Consider the following 17715-nt stretch of genomic DNA (forward strand, 5'->3'; position numbering starts at 1 on the left):
AGAAACTGGCAGGTGTTGGGTGCTCAACTGGAATTTTCAGAGTTCAGTTGCAGGAGGTGTTGTGGCAGTGCTGGTGTGAGCTCATGGGGTCTGGCTGCACCGAGCCCTCTCAGGAGGAGGTGGCTCAAGGAGGGTGGTACCAGGATGATGCTGAGCCCACACACCCACACATCAGATGACACGGGCAGCCCAGAGGACCACAGGACCTCCTGCCTTTTTCACAAAATAAAAGGCACAGGAAGAAGCCCAAATGGCACCCAGCCACTGCCCTCCAGGAAAAGAGAGGAGATGGGCTCATTGCACTGGAGGCATGGCTCAGTCATTAGTCAGCCCCACCACAGGACTCCGTGGGATTTGGGGCTCTCCTGCCATGCCAAACCCCCTGTAACACCTCCAGGGAGGCAGCCAGCAGGTACCAGCCGGGGCTGCCAGTCCTTGCTGTGGGGACCAGTCACCAGACCACCCTGCTGGGACACGGTCAGGGACACACTGGGGTTCCCGGTGGAACATGTCTTTTTCGGCTGGACAAAGGATGCAAAACATGGCACTTGGCTGCAATGGACAGCGATTTCCAAAACAGAGGGTGTGGTACACACTTGTTATTGGTGGTTGTAACAGTCTCTTATTTAAAATTCTCTAGTCATACAGTTGTCTCAAGAATATAACACTTGGCATAAATTATTTTATATAGAAATGCAGTGTTTAGTGTTTTCAACACACTTTCTGTAGACTTTCTTGTGATACAGAAGATAATAGAACTGTTTCTGTTGAAAGGACCTACAAAGAAGATCTAGTCCAACAGCCTGATCACTTCAGGGTGGTCAAAGTCAAAGCAGATTGTTAAGGGCATTGTCCAAATGCCTCTTAAACACTGACAGTCTTTGGCCATTGACCACCTCTCTAGGAAGCCTGTTCCAGTGTTTGACCACCCTCCTGCTAAAGAGGTTACTAATGTCCAGTCTAAACCTCCTCTGATGATGCAGCTTTGAACCATTCCCACACACCCCATCACTGGATCCCAGGGAGAAGAGATCATCACCTCCCTCTCCCCAGGAGAGCAATGAGATTGCCTCTCGGCCTCCTTTTATCCAAACATTGAACAGAACTGGCCCTAGAGCTGAGCCCTGAGGAGCACCACTGGTGACCAATTACATGTAGCCCCATTCACTGCAACCCTCTGACCCCTGCTTTTCAGCCACATTTTCACCTAGCCCACTGTATTCCCACTCATCCCACAGCTGGACACGAGCATTAGAAGTTCAGTGCCACACCTTTAATGGAAAATACTCAAAAAAACCCTTACCATGATCAGGTGCAACTCATGTACTGTTTATGCACAATATCACTCAGGTACTAAGTGTACTTGCTGTGAATGAAGACAAACTCCACTATATGTTTGTGGGAAAAGTCTTTTAACTATGGCTTTAACGGGGCAGAAAAGGAACTCACATACGTGCGCTCACTCACATGTGATGTGAGTCACACATAACTTTGAGACTGTGTGATTAAATAAACTACTCTGAAAAAAAGGGGATTTAGTTAATGGTGTCAGCTCTGCTGGACGCCCATGGAGGCTGGTCTCAGGTGTCACAGGGAAGGCTGATTTGAAATCAGCCCTGGACATCATGCTGGCTGTACTTGCCTGGCCTGGGGTGGTGACTGAGTTTGCAGTATTCTGGTAAAAGAGACTCTCTGGAAAATGTATTGATGTTTCATGCCAGCTGCATTGCAAAAAGCTGATTTTGGGAGCACTTGCTGCTTCACTGCAGGGCACTGTATTTCTTCACTTATAAAACTTGGTGTATGTTTTGCCCAGTGTGCTGGGACGTGGCCTGTGAGACAGGCAGCCAAGTGTGCTGCTACCCACAGCGCCATAACGCGCCCCTGGCCTGTCACATTCCACTCCAAAAGCCTCCTCAGACAAGGCACTTCCCTGTCTGAAGGAGAAGTTTGAGCCTCCTTTCCCTGTGATGCAGAGTAGCTGCTGAGGGGGCCCAGCAGCAGAGCAGACCCACTGCCAGCCCTCCTCTGCCTTTGGCATGCCCAAAAGCCTGGACAGGGATGAACCCACACTTGTTTCCCATGTCTGCCTGTGTTTACCTCAGCGGGTTTCTCCTCCATCATGCTCCCACCATGGGCCACACTGAGGCCACAGCTGTGATGCTGGCTATGGTGTCCCAGCAGCAGTAAATCCCAACTGCCCCAGCTCAGCCCCGCTGCAGAGCAGCTGCCTCACACACACACAGGCTCTCCTCAAGCACGGTTTGCCATATCATGGGACTGCTGGGCTCATCCTTCCTGGAAAAGGGCACAGTCTTGGCATTGGGTGCCATGATGTGTGTCCATGCGTGTGTGTTGGCAGGTGCTGAGCCTGCAGGTGTCCCCCACGCTGCAGCCAGGCAGGTTTTGCTGGCTGCAGTATCACCAGAAACAAGACTAGGAGGATTTGAGACTTGGAGTTGTCTGTGGTCATTTCCCCAGGCATCTGTCTCTCCTGTGGAGTGCAACCTTCAGCACAGAGCAAGTGCTTGGGCACCAAGGGGTTGAGAGCTTCCAGTGGCTCAGGGACACCTCCATGCTCCTCTGTTCTGTGCCAGCTCCCACAGAAACTCCTCTGAAACATCCTGCAGCACCTGTGATGAGCTTGGTTCTATTCAGAGCTGTGTAAAGTAAAGCCACCATGGTTGAGCTTGGAAAAGATAATGAAAGAGAAGGAGCAGCTGCAAGTGCCACTGTCCCCGTGGTGCTGGGGCTTTGCATGTCAGCCCAGCTAGCTGAGGGACCGTGTCTGCTCTCTGGCAAGGGGTGAGGGCTGGCCCAGCACAGCCTACAGCATGCTGGTGCTTCAGAACCCTTTATTGCAAGCTGCACGTGCCTGAGGTGCATTTATATTTGATTTATATTCTTTACTTCTGTGAACAGGAGTACCTAATGCTTTATAACTTCAATGAAAGGACCATCACTGCTTGGATCCAAAAGGTTCAACAGTTTCTTTAAGAACAAACAGGAGATAATGTCATATCCTCCTCTACACCTCCATTTGCTTTTAAACCTGTGAAAAAGGACCTTTCACTTTTGCAGAAAATGCCTCAGCTGAGAAGCAAGATGTAAGCCTGTGTAAGGGGAGCCCCAAAGTGCTGGAGACGCACATGGCTCTGGGTGCCTAGAAGTAAACCTGGCCCTGACTGGGAGTGATGCAGGGATGTCTGACTGTGTTGAACTGTGGGGGTGAAAAGTGCTTTGGCTTTTAACAGCAGAAAATAGCTTGCTGACATCAAGTCCAAATGGCAAGTAAAGGAGCTCTGGGGCTCTGAGTCCCTGCAGGACTTCTGTCATCAAATTTCAAATTGCGGTGATGGCAAATCCAGTATGCAAATCCAGCATAATTTCATTACTTTGTGCTGAGAAGGTAATCAACTCATGCCTATAAATCCTGAATATTTGCTTACGTAATTTATTTTTGTTTTCCTTTGGGATTCTTTAGCCTTGTGCAGTGTCATTTGGAGCAGCTGTACTTTGTAATGCAGTGGACTTTGGTTTACCACCCTGTTTTACAGTCTGGCAGCTTTACAGCTTTCAGAGATATGTGGTTACATAAAAAGGGTGTGCTTTCTTGCCTGGCTAAAGAATAGCCACTATCCCCCAAATTTTCAGCTAGTTTTGTTTTTGTTTAAAACTGGATTAATAAAGTGTTATTTCTTTGATCCTGGCACTTGTTGCTGCCTCCATCTGCCAGTTCTGCCTGTTGCTCTTCAGCAAACAAATAGTTCCTGCTCCTGCACCACCCAATTCAAAATTAGTACTTGCTAATCCATTAAGTTATGGCTAACAACATCAATGTGGGGTAAAAATAATCCAGAAATTATTAATGTATCCCAAGAATTTGCCTCTCAGACTTCTGATTTCGTGAAATAAGTCTTACAGTTTGTTATGATTACATTATTTGGAAAGGAAAAACCTGAACTATGTCCCTTGATGCTGCTTCCTCTGTTGGGTGTGTGGCTTCCTGTGGCAGGCTGTGGTCAGCCTCTGCACCTGGCCTCCTTCAGTGCTGCAGATCTCTTCTCCTGCCTCCTTTTTAATTTACATTTTCTGCTCCAGTGGCAAAGCTACACCCCTGTATGGAGGTTATGACCTCTAGGAGTGGTGGATGCAGAGTTTGATCCATTCCTCTATGTTAACTCTGAAAAAGACACGTGTACCTGCAACTGTAGCTAAAACACACTGAGGCTGTGGCTGGAAATGTTCGTGTACATTTGTGCTAGGCCATGGCAGGAAGCTGGCTGGGGGAGAAACCCAAATCCCATCATGTGAGCTGATTGCAAAAGGCACGAGACTACAGACCAAAACGACAAGTCTTGTTTCCTCCTGCACAAGGTGTGCAGTGGTGTTTGTGTGTCAGTGACTCAAGTGGGCCAAATCTGGAAGTTCAGGGAGGTCACAGAGAGCCCAGACTGGAGTTTGCTCATCATAAGAGCAATAAAATCTGTTCAAAGGTACCACCACAGTGGTATCTGGGTGTCCAATTATAGTAACCAGCTTTCCAAAGTCTCTCCCTACAGTTTTATCAGTGTGTTTTAAAAATAACACTGCAATATCCAGTTACTTGGAAACACTGATGGGCTTTCATGTGGAAAGATACTCTCTCATATTTTTTCCCTTGTGGAGGAAAGTTTCCAGTAGGAATTTCAGGGATCCATGTCCCATCCCTCCACAGTGGGTTCCTGGGAGGTGATTTGTTAGATGTAAATCTATCTCATCATGCTGTACAGCAAACTTACAGGAGAGGATGGGCACCAGGCTTTGTCTTACTAAAGCATGTTATTTTTACTCTGTTTTAGTGGAGATGGGACATAGTTCAAGAAAATGAAGGTTCCTTTTTCCTGTGAGTAGATGTGACCATCTGACACCTGCTAATATCAACAATCAAAATATGCAAAGTTTGAAATACAAATAAACAGAACTATTTACTTGAGAGCTGTTTCTGAACAGGGTGTTTGTTTTCACAATCTAATTATCCCCTGGGGCTTTTTGTCCCTTGCTTTGGCCTGGAGTTTCATTTCTGTGAAATGCAAGTGAAACTGGTTTGAAGATGGAATTTCTTCCCCCTCAGTCACTATTTTTAATTGAGGTGTGTACCTGTGCTTTATTCTGTTACCGCAGAAAAAGGCAGAGCTCAGCAGGGCAAGGCCTGAGGGTCGGGAGAGGTGCATCTCCCAGTGCCACACTGGTGTTGGGCTGTGCTCCTGCCCCAGAGCCCACATCCACCCTGGCCAGCCTCACACCCTCTCCTCCAGAGCATCCTGTGGGGACAAGTCTGAGCTCCTGATGGGTTCTGAAGACCTCCATCAAGGTTGTATTTACCAAAAAACGTCTGGACCGCAAAAAAAAGTTCGCCAGGTCTTGGTGAGAGAAGAAAGAGTCCTGAGAGGGAATCTTACCTAGGTTGATTTAGAGCCTGCTTTGAGTTTGCAGCGAGATTAAACATTAGCAGCAGGCATGGTGCTGCTTTGCTGCTCGGTTTCGGATGGCAGCTCAGGCCTCCCTTTAAACCGCAGCCACTTCTCTGAAACTTGAGTTAAAAAAAACCCAAACAATTAGGCAATCCTGCCCAGGCAAGCAGAACAACCGGGCACAGCAGAGTCCATTGCGTGAGGCGAATTATTTTAGCCGCAGCTTTGGTCCCTCGGCGCTGCCCTCGTCAGTCCGTGAGAGCTGCGGAGCCCAGCTCCTGCTCCCCGAGGGACAGCCCAGGGGGGCGAGCGCTGGGAGGAGAAGCTTGGACAAGCCGAAGGAAATAAAGCTTCTGGTGAGCTCGAAGCGAGGCACGACACACAGCCCCGGGCCGGGCTCCAGCCCGAGGCAGCGCTGCCCGGCGGGGATTTAGGCCGAGCTCTCCCGAGTCCCGCTCCGTGCGGAGCTGCCCCGAGCTGACAGCTCCGCTCCCCGCGGGCCAGGCGCCAGGACAGCGGCTCCCCCACGACAAAACACCGCGCAGGAGTGCGGTAAAGCGCCCACATGCTTTTCGGAGGAAAAGTTTGCATTGGCTTTTCGAATTACATCGACAGCGAAGTCTCTTTACAAGAAGAGGGGAGGGGGAGGGCTTGTTTTCCTCACATGTATTTTGTTTTAACTTATGTAGACAAAACAAGCCTCCCTCCATGCCGTCGCTATGGCTACGGCTCGGATCATTGTGCGGGAGCCTGTGAACAGGAAAAGCCGAGCGGAGAGGGGGCGGCGAGCCCGGCGCTCCCTCCGCTCGCAGCCGGGATGGTCCAGACGCATCCTCCGGCCGCCAGTTTGTCCAAGGCCACCCTTCTGTGCCCTCCCGGTGGGAATGTGGAAACTCTGCCATTGCGAAATGTCCCGCTGGCTGGATCAGCGTGAGAACTTCCCGGGGCATGAGTTTGAGAGGGAGAGCGAGGAGGAGCTTTGCACCTCGGCTCCCTGGAGATGTTATCAGCGCTGGTAGCACTCGCTCCCCAAGCCTTCCCCGGAGGCAGGCTCGCTGCTGCAGGGGATTGCGCAGCTCTGGCTGACCTGCAGGCCAGCCCTGTACCTCTGCTGCGATGGGCTCCCGCTGCTGGGACACCGGGGACCAGCTCAAAGGCAGCTGGTGTCGCTCAGCTCCATCATGCGCTGGCACTCGGCTTGGCGGTGTGATTTCCTGGCACCGAGGAAAGTCACACCAGCTGAGGTTTCTCCAGCACCTAGAGCTACAGAAAACGCTGTGTTGTATGTCTCAATTTTAGTTCCAGAATCACTTTGGTCTTCCCGTAGTCTGAGAAAAACTTATTGAGGGAATTTAAAATTGGTCTTAACCCACAGCATTACCACATTGCTGTTGGAGACTCTTACCAAAACTGTGAGAACACTTCTGCTGGTTTTAAAAACCCTGCCTCTTAGTAGGATCTCAGCAAAAGTAATATCTGATAGGTTGGACCTTGTGTTTCCTTTCACATGTGAATGTTTAAAATTATCCCCATTGGCTAGAAAAGGTCTTCTCTTTTAGCACTGCCTCACTTGTTTTCTGTGAATCCCTGAGAATCCATTCCATCAGAATTTGTTTAGAAAATGCAATGGTTAGCCACATTGGCAGAAGATGAACAAGATATGATAAACAATTTTAAATTGATTGAAAATTTGACTAAGCTGCTTACTTTCCTAATTATAATGCTTAATTAGTTAGCTTGTTCCATTCAGTCATGCAGCTTTGATAGCTTTATTGTGCTCCAGAAGTCTGGGGCCTGAGATTTAAGCAAGTCTGCCCTAGATATCTAATGAACTGTTAATTTCAAAATAAAAACACTCTTAAACTGCTCTACTAGCAATCACCTTCTGGTCTGATAAATGGAGCCAGAAGAATAAGTTTAAAATAACTTCAAAACAGGTTGCACTAGGACTGAGATGCAGTAGGTATGAGATGCAGGAGATGAGACTGAGATGAGATGAGATGAGATGAGATGAGATGAGATGAGATGAGATGAGATGAGATGAGATGAGATGAGATGAGATGAGATGAGATGAGATGAGATGAGATGAGATGAGGAGGTAAATATAGCTCACAGAGTAACCAGTGAAGTGAGTACATCTTCACCAAGGAGAAGATACAACACCCTGATGCTCGGTGAGAACTGCTAGAGACCATCTCCTCTTCCCCATTCTGCCTCCATCACCAGCTCTTGGGCTGGTTCCTTGGGTATGCTTGTTCTCACTTCCTCTGGCCTGCTGAATTCCAGAAGAGTACAGGCTCAGCAAGGATAGGGAGGTTTGTAGACTGGCATTTAGATTTTGGCCAAGCAAGAAACTAAGATTTCCACTGCCCTTGGGTAGGAGGGGGATTGAGCCCCAGGCTGTTGTGTGTGGTATGAATGCTGCCACAGCAGCTGTGGTGCTGCACAGACAGGGGCAGGCCTGGAAATGGACGTTTCTTATGCAGAACCTGACCTATTCAGTCAAGGTAATTTTTGTGACAGATTCCATTCTCAGTCCAGGTGGAGTTAGGCCAGATAAGCATCAGAACCATATCACAGAAACATAGGATGGTTTGGCTTAGAAGGGAACTCACAGACCGTCTCCTTCCAACCTCCTCCATGGTCAGGGATGTCACCCACTAAACCAGGTTGCTCAAAGCCTCATCCAGCCTGGCCTTGAATGCTTCCAGGGATGAGACATACACAACTCTGGGCAATCCATTCCACTGCCTCACCACCCTCACAGTAAAAATTTCTTCTTACTAGCTAGTCTAAACCTGTCCTCCTACAGCTTAAAGCCCTCTTGCCCCTGTAAAAAGTCCCTCTCCAGCTTTCTGTAGCCCCTTAGATACTGGAAAACTGCTGGGCGTCCCTGAGGCCTTTTCTTCTCCAGGCTGAGCAGCTCCAACTCTTTCAGTCTGTGTTCATGGGAGAGGTGTTCCAGCGCCCGGATCATCTTCATGGCCTCCTCTGGACTCACTCCAGCAAGCCCACATCTTTCTGATGCTGGGGACCCCAGGGCTGGATGCAGCACTCCAGGTGGGTCTTACCAGAGTGGAGCAGAGGGGCAGAGCCCCCTCCCTTGACCTGCTGCCCACAAGGCTTTGGAAGCAGCCCAGGACATGGTTGGTTTTCTGGGCTGTGAGTGCAGATCGCCAAGACCACGTTGAGCTTCTTGTCCACCAACACTCCCAAGGAAGAGCTACCTTCTGCTGTCTTCCAGGAGCTCCTGTATTTTTTATTAGTGTTCTCACTCTCAAAGCAACAGCTGACAGCCAAACCTCACACCTGGGCAGAGCTGGCACACTGCTGACTACACAGCAGCTAAAACCAAAAACAAAACAGAAAATAAGAACAGTTTCATGCACAGCTCTCTGTTTGCCCTGGCAAAATGATAGCTTATTCTTACAGCTAGTTCAGCATCTCCCATGGCTGGAGCAGTCACTACTCACTGCTCTCTAGGATGAGGAAATCTGTGACATAATTTATGCAGTGACCAACGGGTTTAAAACCTTGTTTTATTTAAACCAGTTTATGTTACAAGGCAGCTAAGTCTCTTTCCTTTCTTTGAAGTGAAAGCAGTGCTGGCCAAATAAAGCCTTTTATTGCAGGCTTACCAGAGAGCAAGAGGAAAGCAACACAAAGTTTGCATGCATGCATCCACTTTCACCAACTAATGAGAAGGGCACAGTACTGGAAATTTGTTGTTTTGTTTCAAAGACAACTAAAAATTTGATGAGCAGCATTGTTTTAATCTGCTACTATGCTAACACTTAAACAGACAGGGCTGGTTTCTTATTTCTTTACACAGCACTTACAGCTCAGCAGAAATGCTGAACCTGATCTGAAATCATGATCAGAAACACACACCACCAAATGCATTTGAGTTTGGTGGTTTAAGAATCATATAAGGGAGCTTTTTGTGTGGTTTGTAAATATACTTTCATTTCACGTGACCACTCAGAACCAACTTTTGTTACTTAGGCCTTGAAACCACACCAGAATGCATCTTTCCCTTCGAGGCTATGCCATTCCAGCTGAGGTGCTCAGCAGACAAGTGAAGGCCTAAGCTCCAGACTTTCTGGAACAGCTGTCCAGAAAGCAGCAACCTAATTTAGGGACTCCAACTGTACCTGTAGATCACAAGCTGGGATGCCCTGCACCAGCAGGGGTTGATCTTAAACCCTTTGAAGCACTCAGCTGCCACCAGGCCCCAAGGGCATGTAAGTACACTTTATCCCACTGGGATCATGGTAAATCATTTCACTTTTCACTTGCTGGAAGGTTGAAATCAATCCAGTCTTTTATTAATCTGCATGTTATTTGACGGAAAACTTCACGTGAGAATTAAAGTAAAAACTACTGCCATTAAATGAAAACACTATTTTATTTTTATAAAAGGCAATAATTAAAACAAACCCTACCAGTGTGTACATTGTACACATTTGAATGACACTTACAAGAATGAAGTTTCCATATACAAGGATTACAAGCCCACACTGGTATAGGATGCACACAAGCACATACTGAACTTCAGATGCCTCAGCTCCAGATCACAGTACCATTACTCTATGACCACACCTGCACTGTCATTATTAGCATCCACACTACTTTATTCCACTACAAACTGTACATACACAGAAAGCAAGAAGGATTTTATTCAGAGAGCACATATATTCGCAGAAAGAATTTATTTGCTGGAATAATCTCTCACTCTTCTGCTGCCATCTTCAAGAGATACTCTTTATCAATCTTGAAGAGCCTCCAGCCCTCCTCAGTGGACAGATCCGAGGCGCCCCTTCTCTTGTAGAACCTGATGGAGGGTTCGTTCCACTCTGCGACGAGGAAGTGCATGCTGCTGCAGCGGCACTTCACAGCCACCTGCAAAGCCAATGCCACATGGTCACAGTGCCCAGGGACAGCCCCAGGGACAGCTGGACAGATGACTCAGCAACAGCCTACCACCAACAAGTCATCCAGTTCATGCCAACAGTCACTGCAGCACTTCTCACAGTTTAGCAGACTCTAGCCAATGTTTTAAGCTGTCTAGAGTCCTACTGCATCCTTCAATTCTTGTTTAGACTTAGCACTTAGACATACCTGACTCAAGTTCTTCAGAATTTCTGACCCAATACCAAGTCCTAAAAAAACAAAGAAACAAGAAACTTAAGTTTTAAATCTACAGAAACCCTGCAGAAAGCAACTCATCTAATTCTGCAATAGGTACCTCTGTACTCAGCCATCACGTAAAAATCTTCAAGGTACAGCAGTTTTCCAATCCATGGATCATAAGTGAAGTAATACATGGCAAAGCCCACGACGCATGTTTCTGCAACAAAGGATGTAACTTCAGCTAGTCAGAATTTAAAAGGTAAAAATATTAAGTTTTACATGCATGTTTAAACATACAGTTTCTCTGGGACATGCAGACATTTGACTGACATTTGCAAATACTAGGTTACAATTAAAAATGAAATTTGCAAGTAAGCACACAGTTGAAAACAAGTTCTGACAAATTTGTATCAGCCTAATAAAAAAAAGATTGCCCTGTCCATACACTGAAATCCTCAAAAGCACTGCCATAGTAAGTGCTAACATGGCCTTTTTCTACAAAATAATGCACACCCTGATTAATTTCCAGTTTGGGAGAATTAAGAACCTCAGACAGCAGTTCACAATCTAGATGATTACCCCAGCTCTGCTTCCTTAGAAATAGTCTGTTAAACCCTGGAAAACACTTATCTTTCCATGCATATTCCTCAGTAACTACTGTGCCAGAAGGCCTATTTACAGGCCACCTTTACAGCAGCATTTCAAGCACTTCCACTGAGCATCACATTCTTCTTTACCTTCAGCACCAGGAAGTCAAGGTAAGTAAAAGCTGCGGCTTCAATTACAACTGTGTGGCTGAAGAGAAAAACCAACTCTTCCAACAACAGCCCACTCAAACATAAATCCTGAGTATTTTAACTACACCTGCTGTAACACTCTGCACATACTGTAAGAAGCGTGCAAACAGGTTTCTGTGATCTACTGTGTCTTTGGTAAAGGTTTGGGAACAGCACTTGCCCCTGTAGACCTTACCTCATATTATGATCATCTACTTTATTGTGTAACGGATCTTTTAGTTACCTCCCCGCCCATCCATGTACACAGAAGGGCCATGTACATGGCGAAGCTAGAGACTGTAACCTGAAGATTGGGGACAAATTAAAGAAAAAAATGTGATTCAACAGAATTACATCAAGGTAAGTCAGGGTCAAACAAGAAAAGCCATTTAATAATTGGAGTCAAGCACATTATGTTATACTTGATCTCCCATGTTTCCAGGATTAGCAACCACTTCAGCAGAGTATCACTATACATTACTGAATTTTACCAGTTAACCTAGTTCTCCTATCCCAGTCCACTGGTGGAACCTCAACCAATCGTTAATATTAAGCAAATGATGCTTCTGTGTATTTAGCGTCCAAAAATAAGTACCCGGAAGTCTCACCTTCAGACGACCACTGGTCTTTTGGCACTTCTGCAACCAGACAGTGGTAGAAAGGGTGCTCGCCAAAACCATCCTCAAGCAGCTCTAGAAAAGCAGAATACACACGCACCTGAGCCACAGGCGCTGTCACTCGGCCGCCAACCGGGTGAGCTCTTGCAGCCTCCGTACCTTTCTCAGTTAGCACCACTTGGTCCTCCATGTCCTCGTATTTCGCCAGTTCCTGGAAGAGAAGGAGGTTGTGAGCGGCCTCTCCCCGCCCCCCGCCCTTGCGCAACAGCTTGTTTTGCTCCGGCCCCGGGCAGCGCTGCCCCCCGTCCCGCCGGGGCCGCCCCGCACCCCGCACCCCGCCGCACCTTGATCAGTCGCAGCAGGTCGGGACAGTCCTCGGGACGCGCGGCGCGGATGCTGAACGAAGCCATTTTCGGCGACGCTTCCCCCTGCGGCCCCCTCGGCTGACGAGTCCCCGGTGCGTGAACAGGAGGAGCAGCTGTTTCTTCATTCGTGTCCCGGGCGCGGCGGCCACCTGCGGTCAGTCAGGCTGAGAGCATGTCCCGGCGGCGTTCGGCTGCTGGCGGTCTCGGCTCGCTACCGCTGCTTCCCCGACTCGGAGAGTAAAAAGCGCCTGCCTCGGCCGCCCTATTTAAAGACGCTCTTGCCCCGCCTTCCGCTCCCACTGACCAATAGGAGCGCCCGCGGTGCTCGCCCTCAGCCAATGGCCGCGCCCCTCCCCGGAATCTTGCCCGGGCCTGCCAGCAACAGCTGCGGCCGTCTCGTGACTCGCCCTCCCCCATCCGCGCGCGGCGCCCCCTGGCGGGGGTGGGCGGAGCTGCAGGAAGAGACCCCGGCGGCTCTCCCTGGGTGGCGGGACCGGCCTTCGGGGACCCCGGTACTGCTCTCGGGGACCCCCGGTACTGCCCTCGGGGACCCCCGGCACCGCCTGCGCCCCTTCTCCCGGCACCGGCTGCCGCGGGAGCCCAAAAACCGAGCCCGACATTGCCCTCGGCTCGGGGCTCTCCCTGCACGGGCGCCGCCCTGGCCGCAGAGCACGGGGCAGCGCTGGGGGCGCTTCGTGCTCCGCTGTGGGGAGAGACAGAAAGCAAAGCTCAGTGTTTGCGGAGCAGTGATCCGTATCCAACGCGCGGGAGCGTGTCTAGCACCAAGGTACACCCCCTGGGCAGGAGCGTCCTTACGGAGAAAGGTTCAAACCACTGAAGTTTAACCCCGGGGTTGGGACGTTTCCCGGGCTGGCACACGCACCGTAAGAAGCCTCACTGGATGGGAAGGGGTTGTGCTGGGAGAAGCACGAAGGAGTGGGTTTAAAGCAGGGGGATCTGCCAGTAATCTGCTGTAAGGGAGGCTCCGACGCCATCCTGATGGAGGTAGGGATGTCACTGAGGAGAGAGGTGGGTGTGATGAGGAAAATTCCATCTGGGTACACTCAACAATGTGACTTTGGAGTATGAAAGGATGGAATTATCCTCAGCCCTGCACTTCCTCTGGATATTACCCGGAGGTTCTTCAGTATGCTGAGCAATGAGCTGGATCATGATCTAGATAACTGTGTGGTCCATGGACCTACCAGCTGTGCCACCCAGAGAAGTGCAAATCTTTGGTTTATGTGTGGTTTTCTTTTCACCCTCTTCTATTAGCTGTGCCACTATCATGTATATTCTTGGATATTGTAAAGGAGCGTTTTATTTTACATTTAGCTTAATCTGAGTTGTTTAAAGAGTGGTTTGGGATATGGGGAGACAGTAAGTCATGCTACCGACTCTCACAACACCCCCCCCCCATTTTTTAATGTATCCAACAAGCTACAAGGTTGGCCTTCACTTGGACAGAGGGACCAGCTGTCTAAGTGAACAGAACATGATACTGCAAGAGGATTATATAAAGAAGTGTGTATAAAGTATGTGCTTGGGTGGCTGGTGTTAGCACACAGTGGAAAGTGCCTGAAGGCCTGGGAAAATAATTTAGGATTCATGAAAACACCCTAAATGGTTCAGTTTACCCTCTACTTGAGCAAGAATAGAGATGCCCAAAGAACAGAAGCATTTCCATATCACTAAGCAACTGCCAGTGGCTAGTAGCAGAAAAGTTGAAATTTATTTAATGGATTGAGAGTCTGGAAATCCCTCAGGACAGGGTATTTAGTAGGGAGATTGAATCTGAATAAACTACCAAAGAACAGACATAGCCTAACAACATACCTTTAATGAATACAGATTTTTTCATTCCCTAGAAATAGACTGGCATCAGAAATGGGGAATACTGTCTCTGTGAAAGACAACAGCCTTTGTGTTGTCTCAGCTCTCTTTGTTTTGCATTTCACAATGAGGAAGTCACACTATCAGGAAACCTACTGCTGTGTAAGAACACAAAGTGCCTGGTTTCTTTCTTCTCAAGTCAGAAAAGTCACATGATTTAGAAGTTGAAGTCTCAGCAAAAAAAGATCCAAACATTTTCTCCCTTGACTGTTTTTGAAAGTCCTGCTTTACTTTGCTCAGAAATATGCTGATATTGTGTTAATACAGTTCATTTGATTTAGCTTTCAATTTCACAAGGCAGAAAGAAAAAATACTAAAAAAAAAATTCATGAAGTGTCATAAAATGTTTCATGAAACAATAGGAAATGCAGAGAATTTAGTGAAAAAAAGGAGAATTAAAAATGACTAATTAAGATATCTAGATCTCAGAGACTATAGTACAATTATTTAGTTATGTATTATTAGGGGTATTTTTCTAGAATAAGTAAGTTTAATAAGAATGGTAAGAATATTTTATAAAAAGGTTCCAAAAGAACTCAGTTTGTGAATTAGTTAGACTGATTTGGTATATGTTTTACAGCTTCTTCCTTTTGTTTCAGGTCTGTTTGTCTTTGAGCAGGTTTCACGTCATCTTGACATAGCTGAGGCCAATGATTAAATCTCTAATGACCTGTACAGGGCTTGGATTTTGTCCTTCAGTGGTCACAGCCTGTTGATCTGCCCTTCTCTCCAAGGAATGTGTAGTGGCAAGTCTCCTGAAAAGACTCAATATTTTTTTAAATTGTGCAAATATGTGTGCTGGCAGGTGTTTAGCAAATGTGTTTAAGGTAAACCAACATTGAAATAATCTGTTATAATGAAATATGCACTGAAGTCTGGATTAGCTCACTTCTGTACGAGCCAGAAGCTTCCTCCATGTGGAACTTGCTGACTGAATCCATCTGCATTTCCATCAGGAGGGTTGGACTTTGGTGTTTGAGACGGTAAAATGGTTAGAACTACCTAAAATGTGCATAATTCCTATTAGTCTTACTGTATTTTCTCCCTAATTATTACTTGTGAGAGAAACTGAAAAATTTGTGCAAAATAGCAAGCTTCACTTTCTTTTTTAGCATGCAACAGGAGCTTTTATAAACAGCTGTTAATAAAAGCACACAGGGTGTTACATAGTGACTGAGGCAAGTTTTTCCCACATCCTGCCCAGAGGTGGAGATCTTTTCTAGTCTGAAGATACAGGAAATAGCCAAGCCAGTTCCCCCAGATCCTTTCATGGCGATGCAACTGAACAATTTATTCAGACTTATGGGACCCCATCTGCACTTGTATTAAAACCATGTTTTTATTTGCATCTAATTTTTCTAATGTTCTCTTTCCTTGGAGGATGGACAGAAAGGCTCAAAGTGGGGACCAGTTTTCTTTCTTTACTGTTCGACTAATCAAACTCTCTTCCCCTGTTCTAATTTTTTATTTCCTCCTTCACTAGAAAGATTCCTTGCATTCTTTATGAATGCCTCACTCATGCCTCAGAGGTTCTCTGTAATAAATAAGAGGAGAAGGAGAAAACCCCCTTGTTCCACATTAAAATGTAGTGAGTTAATGATTTTTGATTGTGCTAATAAATATTTCCAAGTATTTCAATCCAAACTGTATCTCCTGTCAAATCTCTGGAGCAAAATACAGAAAACACAATTAATATTCAGTATTGACCTATAATTTTTCATGATTTTGGACAGTTGGGGTTCTCTTATAATTTTCAACTAAATGTTTTCTTCCTAATCCTTAGACCTTGTGTAGTTATTTATGAGTTCACAGTTGCTTCTGATGTTTTATTCAAGCCACTTAAAATTACAGTTTATCAGCACTAGGCTGTACATAGAAAATAGATTAATCTCTGTCAGAATAGGACAAATACTAAATAAATACTGCATGAGCAATGCTCAGAATTCAGGATAAATGCAGAATAACAGTTTCATGTGATAAAGCTACATGAATTTCCATATTCTGGCAATAAAAGGACCACAATTTTTCTTTATTATATTTGAAAACATATTTTTGATCATTAGAACCCTATTCCTGTAGGCTAATACATCTTGTCTGTCATTTGTAATTATGCAGTTTAATGAATTTGGGGTTTAGACATAGCTAATTATCTTCCTGAATCCACAAATCATCTATATCATGTGTGCAAATGATTTGAGGTATAGAAGTTACAAAAATAAATGTTCGGAAAGAATCCAGCCAGGCCTTGGTTTTGGATACAGTAGAAGTATTGTATCTGGATACAGTAGAAGTCCCTTTGGCTCTGATCCTGCAGTGTGCTTAAATCAGGGTGAAATATCTCAGGCTTTAAAAAGAAACCTATGAAATGTAAATTTTTCCTTATAACTAACGAGGGTTTGCACAATGAGTAGGTGTTTTTCTTATGGTTTAAAGTCACAGTTTTATCTTTAGCACAGTCTTCTGCACTGCCCAGGTGTGATTCTTTTCATGGCATCTTGATTTTTGAACTTTCAGCATGCATGCATACCAGGTTTCCACATTTTTTTTCATGTGACCAGATAAGTGAGAAGCTTTGCAATAGCCCCCTCAGCTTTTTCATAGAATCACAGAACGGTTTCAGTTGGAAGGGACTTTAAAGACCGTCTAGTTTTCAGGTGTTACCCTTATATGTAATGAATACTCTGGTTAATGTACTTTGTGTTTGCCAGAACATGTTTTCTCATATCCTCATCCAATCTTGCTGGTGTTTTGCTAAGTCTTCAGCAAGGTGTGCTTAACAACTTCATTGCTAAGTTGTACCTCCTGTGTACACTGTTTTGCTGGTGAGCTGAAATGGCCAGTGAGAACCACAAACATTGTGGTTGGTGTGGAAGCCACCTGGACACCTGGATACCTGGACACGCGGAGGTGCAGACACAATTATGGCAAGTGCTCTGCTCCTTATGGGTTCTGTGGTGTCTTGGTGCAGAGCCAGGGCTGCCCCTCTGCCACACACCCCAGGGCAGGCCCCATGTCCTCTCTGCTCTAAGTTTCTTCAGCTCCCAGGAATAAAAAAAAAACCTATTTAATTGAACTTGTTGATTATTTGCCTGTGCAAAGCACACAGCTTATTTAACATAGCTCTATTTTCACAGAATCAATTAGGTTGGAAAAGACCCAAAATTATTGAGTCCAACCTGTGACCGAACACCAACCATGAACATGTCAACCAGACCATGGCACTGAGTACCACACCCAGTTTTTCTTTAAACACTTCTAGGGACAGTGATTCCAGCACCTCCCTGGGCAGTCCATTCCAATGTCTAAACATTAATGGGTTAATGTTAATTTCTGTGAAGAAATTGCTCTACCTAATGTCCAACCTAAACTTCCCCTGGCGCAGCTTAAGACTGTGTCCTCTCGTGCTGTCACTGATTGCCTGGGAGAAGAGGCTGACCCCCACCTGGCTAGTCTCCTCTCAGGGAGTTGTACAGAGTAA

The 17715-nt window shown here is 46.4% G+C and overlaps 1 protein-coding gene across 2 annotated transcripts; it reads right to left on the minus strand.

Annotated features, from left to right (window-relative positions):
* Positions 1–9754: 9754 nt before the first annotated feature.
* On the minus strand, positions 9755–12591 carry SAT1 (spermidine/spermine N1-acetyltransferase 1). 2 transcript variants are annotated; one of them, XM_058837371.1, is made up of 6 exons: positions 12324–12587; positions 12139–12190; positions 11971–12054; positions 10702–10803; positions 10575–10615; positions 9755–10355 (listed from the first exon to the last, which is right to left on the minus strand). In XM_058837371.1, the coding sequence occupies exons 1-6, from the start codon at positions 12387–12389 to the stop codon at positions 10185–10187; spliced, it is 516 nt and encodes a 171-aa protein (XP_058693354.1). In that variant the 5' UTR covers positions 12390–12587; the 3' UTR covers positions 9755–10184. The 2 variants fall into 2 exon arrangements, with proteins under 2 accessions (XP_058693354.1, XP_058693344.1); XM_058837361.1 differs by having other exon boundaries at positions 11971–12190; positions 12324–12591.
* Between the last annotated feature and the right edge of the window lie 5124 nt (positions 12592–17715).

Source organism: Poecile atricapillus, chromosome 1, assembly GCF_030490865.1.
Source record: "Poecile atricapillus isolate bPoeAtr1 chromosome 1, bPoeAtr1.hap1, whole genome shotgun sequence".
Lineage (NCBI taxonomy): Eukaryota > Metazoa > Chordata > Aves > Passeriformes > Paridae > Poecile > Poecile atricapillus.

Excerpts from the sequence above, each read along its gene's own strand:
- SAT1 (XM_058837361.1), bottom strand. The coding sequence starts at position 12,389 with ATGGCTTCGTTCAGCATCCGCGCCGCGCGTCCCGAGGACTGTCCCGAC. Across the intron at positions 12,191-12,323 it reads ACCTGCTGCGACTGATCAAG|GAACTGGCGAAATACGAGGA; the intron begins GTGCGGCGGGGT and ends CTTCTCTTCCAG. Across the intron at positions 10,356-10,574 it reads TTCTGAAGAACTTGAGTCAG|GTGGCTGTGAAGTGCCGCTG; the intron begins GTATGTCTAAGT and ends TTGGCTTTGCAG.